The 7520-nt window shown below is 40.9% G+C and overlaps 1 protein-coding gene across 3 annotated transcripts in view; it reads left to right on the top strand.

Annotated features, from left to right (window-relative positions):
* The first annotated feature begins 70 nt into the window (after positions 1-70).
* TNKS2 (tankyrase 2) overlaps positions 71-7520 on the top strand; it is a 30043-nt gene continuing 22593 nt past the window's right edge. For 2 of the 3 annotated variants that reach the window (XM_062619476.1, XM_062619474.1), the window contains exons 1-4: positions 71-362; positions 6214-6438; positions 6918-7013; positions 7321-7357. In XM_062619476.1, the coding sequence (XP_062475460.1) occupies positions 161-362; positions 6214-6438; positions 6918-7013; positions 7321-7357 (560 nt within the window). In that variant the 5' untranslated portion in view covers positions 71-160. The remainder of the gene's footprint in view (positions 363-6213; positions 6439-6917; positions 7014-7320; positions 7358-7520) is intronic. The other variant, XM_062619475.1, reaches the window with a different exon arrangement.

Here is a 7520-nt window from a genome sequence, read left to right as displayed (position 1 = left end):
CCGGCAGTGCTGCCGTGGAAGGTCGGCCCGGATCCCTCCGCCGCGGTGCGCTGGCCCTAGCGCCCCGCCCAGCGGAGCGTGTGCAGGGCTGCTGCCGCGCAGGGTCCCGGCCTGGGAGCGGGGTGGCGGGGTCTGCTTGGCCGCCTCTGGCGGGCCTGGCATGGCGGGGCGGCGGTGCGCGGGCGGAGTGGCCGCCTTGTCTGAGTCGCCGGGCTGCGGCTCTGCGGCGGAACCGGCTCGGGAGCTTTTCGAGGCCTGCAGGAACGGGGACGTGGAGCGGGTTAAGCGGCTGGTACGGCCCGAGAATGTGAACAGCCGGGACACGGCGGGAAGGAAGTCCAGTCCGCTGCACTTCGCTGCAGGTACCAGCCCGAGGCGGCCGTTACCGCTTCTGTGGGGAAAAGGGGAACGCGGGGGCAGCCCCGCTGGGGCCAGGCGTGCTACCGGATCGCGCACTTCCGTCTTCCTGTCGGCGTGGGGCCTGGCCCGCGGACGGGCCCAGGGTGCGCTGTTCCTCGCGCGCCCCGCCGTGGGGAGGCTTGGCCAGCCGCGGTGTACGGCCTGTGGGTGCCTGTAGGTGCGTTGCCCGCCCGACAACCGCGTGGCTGGTTCGGTGTCACCCGCGCGGTAGTGGTTGCAGAGTGGTCGGGGTGGCGTCTTGTTTCTGCCCTTCTGTTTCATTATTTGTTTATTTAAATGAACCTTTGCTGGTGCTGGGGACATCTGGACTGGGATTTAGACTGTTCGTGTTGTGGCATGTGAGCTCTGACAGGTAACATATGCCCCAGGTGCTTTTTCCATTGATTTTAGCAGGCCTGCTAATCTTTAAAATTTCACCCTGGAAGAGTGCCTGCATTTGTATCTTTAACAAATGGACTTTGTTAATTCGGGCCTTAGATGCCCAAACAACTGACATCACAGAACAACTGCTTCTGCTGGCAACAGGACAGAGGATTGTATCCCACCTTTTCAGACAAAGACCTGACTGTGACTGTTGTTTTCATGTTTGTTTTGATTTGATTACACCATTAGATGTCAAACCCTAAGACTGGCAGGCTGCAGAAGAGAGCGGCTTCTTTCAGCTAAACAGTATGAATAGTAATAATGAACTTTGTTTCTTTACCGAGTGGTTTTAGAAGAGGGTTTCTACTTCAGGTGTCCTTTCCAGTAGATGCAACAGGTCTAAGTTCTTGAAAGCCTCTTCAGGACAGCTGCTTTCACAGATCTAAGAAACTTGGTCAACAAGAGGGCCCAGGAGACAAAATATCCTGTCATAGGGAAAAAAATCTGCAGCTATCTTTTTATATCCAGCAGTACTGCACTAGTAAATGCTGAACTTCTAGACAAATGAGTACATTTTACAGCAGGCTGTGTTTAAGGAGTTCCTCATGCAATATAGTGATCTAGTTTCTCTCTCTGGACAGGAGTTGATCTGTCTTGACTTCAAAGGACTCCTGGTCTATAGAGAGCCTTTTCTTTAAAAAGGGCACAGCAGTAAGTTAATGTAGTTTTTAGACTTCCAGTGTTGTGTAACAGATTGGTGTGTTGGAAGCAATTGCCATGCTTGTGTCTGCTTCAGACTTGATACAGAGAAATTAATTGCTCTTCTCAGGTGACTGTACGAGATGTCAAAAGTTCCTGGTTCACATGTGGCATAAAATACTTGTGTAATTTCTCAATTTAATGCTTTTCCTGTGCTTCACATAAAACTTTGCTGTTGTCAGCCTACCTGCAATAGACTCAATGTGAAAAATGGGCATGTGTAACTCTTGGATTTTGGGCTTATTGTTTTTGCTTTGTTTTGCTTTTCCCCCATTATTCATAGTTGGAATAATAGTAGCTTCTTTTGTCTTCTGGCTCTAAAGGAATTACATTTCAGGAAGTAAAAGCAAAAGTGTGTTGTATTCTTGCTTTGTTTAGCCTAGGTGGCTAGTTGTTCTCAGAAGGTGCATTACAAAACTTCTCTGACTAGTTTCATTCAGCTTCAAGACTTGTTTTGTGGAAGAGGCGGAGCTGAAGTATGCAGAGTTGTTTTTTTTTTTTCTGTTGACGTTTTGGTCTTTTTTTAGTGGCATTGTGGGGTTTGAACTTGGGTTCCAGTTTTTAAGTCTTTTCCCAGATCTTGTGTAGCAATTTAAAGAAATAAAATTCCTCTTTTTCCATGTGTCATTCTGGGAAGATGGATTTTAAAATATATTAAAAATATACTTAAAAAATATTGCAAGCTCTCCCTGTATATGTGTCATTATTAGACGTAATACATACTGGCATCTTGGTAGAGGTTGCTCTTTGGATTTTGTAGTGCAGAATCGTGTGTGTAGATAGGCTGTACTGAAACCTAAGTCCAGAGCCCACCACCCTTCACAACATAATAGGCACAGTCCTCTCTCACTATAAGCTGCATATACTTCCTGAAGTCAACCCTTTTCATTGCAGTGTATGTCAAACTGTAAAGTATCACAAGGGTTTAGGGACTTGGCAGGAACCAAAATGCTTTTCCCTCAAACTAAAATTCATTGAAAATATGAGCGCCTTAGGCAGGGGAGAAGACTTGGAGCTCAGTTGTTTCTGTTAGGTTTTCATCCTGTCAAAATTAAATGAACGTCAGTCATGACAACAGTGACTGTAATTTTTTTTTTTTATTATTATTCATATACTGCTACAAGTTTCTACTGTGATTAATATTCAGGATTTGTTCTCCAAAAAGTTACAAACTTTAGCTGACAAGTGCAGGGAGCTACTCTGCTGTGGTAGAAGAATGTCAGCTGGAGGCCCTGAATAGCTTTTCTGCTTTGCAGCAAGAAATAAAGCATTCATGATGTTCAGTTATCCTGCACATTTGCAAGCTGTGATACCGTTTAGTTGGTCTTTTGATAGAAGCTCAAGAGCCAAACAAAATCGCACAAAACCTCCACCCCTTAAAAGTGACAGTGTTTGCTTTTGGGTTGGTTTGGGGTTTTGGGGTGTGTTGTTTTCTTTTTTTTTTGCAGTCAACTAATGGCAAAGAAGAATTTTTGCACTAGACAGTGGCTCACTTTCCTGTGTGAAAGGCTGTCCCATTTCCACTCTCAGTGAAAACGAGAGGAGAGAGGGACTATCATACAGAGTTTGGCCATCCCCTCTGTGCACATACACCCTTTAAAAAATAATGAGGAAATACTTCTCTTCCCATATATGGTGCCCTGTTAGGCAGATGCTTCCACAAGGAAGTAAGGAATCCCTGCTGCGCACTCAGTGCTGAAACGAAGTTACAAAGATTAGTGTGATGCAAATGATCCTGTCTCAACATTAAAGTAACTACAGGTAGTTTAGGGATGTTGCTATGGTTAGGGTATTTTCCAAGTGGATGCAGGCTTTGAGCAGAGAGAAGCTATGTGTTGTTCATGAGCTGTACCTGTTTGAACCTATGTACTAAATAGAGGGCATTCAGATGAACTTTCCACAGCTGATTTTCAGTTATGGTGTTAATTCCTGCTAAGGTGGACATTTTACTTTCAAAAACATGGCTATGCAGCAAAGCTTTGGGGACAGGAATGCCTTCTGTACAAGAATGAGTGGTTTATCTAGCAGAGATCTGGACAGAGAATTTGATCAGAGGCTTTTCTAATATGGCTAAAGCAATTCTGGAAAACATTTTTTGGTACTGAAAGAAGATACCAAGCAGTCTGTCATCAAGCAACAGCTTTGATGTGTTTGCAGGGCTCTGGCACTTGTGAAAAGTCACATCTAAGTAGATCTTTAAATAACATAGACAATTTTGAGTATACATTCAAACAGATTTTTTTTTTAATTTTTGAAAACAAAAATCTGGACACATTTATAAAAAAATAACAATATTTAAATGTCTTAGTTATGAAGGCTAAATTTAAGAATGAGAAATACACTGCATATAATTTACTGTCTAGACAGTATGGCTGCATAGGTATATGTCGTATAGGCACTGATTACTTTTTTTTTTTTTGGCAGCAGAAGTATGCATGCATGTGCAGTGAATGTGGCTTACTGTGCCTGGGCAGATAAATTGTTTCTACACAGACCATATATCTGATCCAGTTTTCATCTGAAGTATGCTGAGCTCCTGTTTTTTGTTAGGATAGGTAAGGTACCTTCTGTTGGTTAAAAGATGGGTAACTGCAATCTTGAGACTCAAAAGCAAATTTGCTATAGTACGTGGTTCTGTTGTAGTCAAGGTACTAGCAGGCTATGATTTGTATTGTTGGAAATGTGCTTTGAAAACTTGAAGCACGTTGCCAGTGTAGTCTTGTGACTGTTACTTGAAAACACCTTGGAGTTCATGCTGAGATTATTATAAAAATAATTTTATGTGAAAATTTTTAATCAGAAATCTGTGGAGAATGTGGTTTGTTTGCCAGGCTTTTGAGGGAAAAGAAGGAAAGACAGAATTTTAGAAAGGCTTTTCTGAATACCTTTCCTGGCCTTTTTACCTGTGGCATATATGGCTTACATGCAAGATCTCTCAGAAGGCAAGATCCAGAAATTGCCTCGTAATGGCAGTGTTTGTTTTTTGCAGGTCGAATAGTGAAGGTGAAAGTGCTTCTTGCTCCAGGATTTTGGTTGCTGACAGTTTGGAAATAGCTGAGTTTAGTGAAGAACATGCTATGAAAAAGTTCAGCTGGAACTTAACTGAAAACTTCAGTTGTAACTAAAATTCTGAGGCTTCTTTCATGCTTCTGTGTCTTTGTCACTGAAATACTGTGTAGCTACTGGAATAAACTATTTCTAGCTTGTGGTTGCAGGGATTTATAGCTAGCTTCTGACCTTCCATGAATGATTTGTAACAAAGTTTAAATTTGCTGCAATCTGAGTATCCCTGGTTTTGGCAACAGTGTGATGATTTCCTCTGAGTAAAAAGCTCAAGACTTGATTTTCCCCCAGTTCTTCCAGGTAGCAACTCAGGTATTTGAAGCAAGGAATGTCAGCCAGGTCCAGCACGTGTGGGTTATTTCCCAGGAGGTACTTGGCACAAGTTGATACATACCCAAATATGGCTCTTACGTGCCCTAATAATCCCTAAGACCCAAAGTGACCTTCTTGAAACCTTTGAGGGATTTCTGTAGGCAGTGGCCTTTAGAATGTAACCAGATGGACCTAATTTTTGCAAGCAGAAGTCCAAGGTCACTCTGGCCTCTTATGAAGATGCTCAAGAAAGTGTCGATACAGGTTGATGTCCTCATTTATCTGCTGTTATATGAATGCACAAGACACAGCTGAAATTAAACACTTATAGCTGTAAAATTGTTTTATAAGAACAGTTACCCTGTGATATGTTTCTAGCTCCAAGTGTAAAAGTGGGAATATTTTTTTGCTGTCCCTTAACTTGAATGACAGGTTTGTAAAAAAAAAAAAAAAAAAACCCACACAAAAAAAAACAACAAACTTCAATGTATAACAGCACTTTTGTGCTTCAGTCACGATCAAATATTTATAATCATTTTAGGCATTGCTGAAAACAGGCATTATGAATATCTTTAAATTACAGTTGTGCATACTCTCATAATAAATTACTTGAATAGAGCATGGTTTCAGATAAACTTTCTGTGTCCCTAAGGGTTTGCTTAAGTGATCATTTCTAAGATGGAAACTGTGTGCATTATGTTGATTATTCCTTAGAAAGCAAATAGCCATGCTTCTAGTTTGAACCTGGGAGCAGTGCTGCTTACTTGTTTTTTAAAAAATGCTATCAATGTGTTTCTGTAAAATACTTTCCATGTTTTGGGATCTTTTTTAAAAAGCTTAGAATACGAATTGTACATGCATTGACTTGTAACCATTCTTATCCTTACTGCTTCCAGGGCTCACCTATTGGTCCATCCAAAAACTGGCTGTGGGTTGGCAGAATATGATTCAAAACATTGTTTGGTTTAATGGCAATATAAAATAATTAAAGGAGGGTATTTTTGTCACTGTTGTGTTCTTTTTGTTATGTTTTCAAGAAGCTATTGACTCATTGGAGCCCTATGAAGATATTTATTTTTCCAGGAATCTTGAATATAAGTTTTTTTGTATTTATTTTAATCTAATTTTGGGTTGATTCGAAGACCTTTAGTGTGTATATGCACTTTTAATAAAGAATGCCAGTTGTGATTATTACTTGGAACAGTTACTGTTATTTAAGTTTGTTGTTTTAATCTGTGTATGTGGGACAGGGACTTCTCTTACACTTGATACCTTTCCTCCCTTTATCTCTTCCAGGTTTTGGTCGAAAGGACGTAGTTGAATATTTACTTCAGAGTGGTGCCAATGTCCACGCACGAGATGATGGAGGCCTTATTCCTCTTCACAACGCTTGCTCTTTTGGTCATGCTGAAGTTGTCAATCTTCTCTTGCGGCATGGTGCAGATCCTAATGCTCGGGATAATTGGAATTACACTCCCCTTCATGAAGCTGCCATTAAGGGCAAGACAGATGTCTGCATTGGTAATTTTCTCCCACACTTCCTGTGACTGAATCATTTCTTTTCACTGTGAAAAGTCGACAACCTTTTAAAGACCATTTTTACTCTATGAAGCTAGGACTGGTATAAAGATTAAAACTAAAAATCTATCATAAACTTAAACTCAAATGCCAGTTTTGCAAGAAACAAGTTGGAGCTGTTGTGAAATAGCTACTCTTTTTTTGTGGTTGTCAGTCACAGTCAGCTGAGATTGCCTCCTGCCAGTCTGTGATTGTTCCAGTTCTGCTTTGCTTTTTTCTCATAAAATGTGTCTAGGCATTTTTCACTAGTCACTTGTGAACAGTTTAACATCAAGGAATTCTGATGCTAAAAACTTGAGAGGGGAAATTAGGATCAATAACTGGATGTTTCTTTTGTTGCTTGTGGCTTAGAGTAACGATAACATCTTACAGGCTTTGTCTTGTAGAATTGTTTTCTCATGGAAAACTTTGGCATTTTTTAGTACTGCTGCAGCATGGTGCTGAACCAACCATCCGAAACACAGATGGAAGAACAGCTTTGGACTTAGCAGACCCGTCTGCAAAAGCAGTGCTGACTGGTAAGGGGTAATCTTTAGATAACATTATGACTAATAACAGGCAAATGAATGTAATACAGTATTTTGGGTTTTGTCTTTCTGATATTACTTTAACTTCTCTCTTTTATAATTTTAAATAGAAATTCCCATATGGCCTTCATCGTCTCAGTCATGGGATGTGTTCTGAATACATAATTTATTGTGCTAATTCAGTAATGGATTGCCAGATTTTTAGCACTTATGTTCTCTAAAGTTTTGGAAGAGGAGGATAAGTAGTGAACTTCACATAGATATTTAACAACTAAAGAAACTCCCTTTTGTCTTCCAGGTGAATATAAGAAAGATGAACTCTTAGAAAGTGCCAGGTATGCACGTTTGGAAGATAACTGTAATTTAGTTATATTTTTAGAATTGCGTGTACTGAATACATATGTTGGCTTTTGAGCTGGCATTCCATCGAGATGCTAAGCTTTGGCTGTTATCTGTGAACAGAGCTACGAAAATAGTTGCATAAATGCATTTTTTGTT

Source organism: Pezoporus occidentalis, unplaced genomic scaffold, assembly GCF_034315485.1.
Source record: "Pezoporus occidentalis ecotype Australia unplaced genomic scaffold, CSIRO_AGI_Poc_V1 ctg210, whole genome shotgun sequence".
Taxonomy (NCBI): Eukaryota; Metazoa; Chordata; class Aves; order Psittaciformes; family Psittacidae; genus Pezoporus; species Pezoporus occidentalis.
This window is presented reverse-complemented; position numbering and strand designations above follow the sequence as displayed.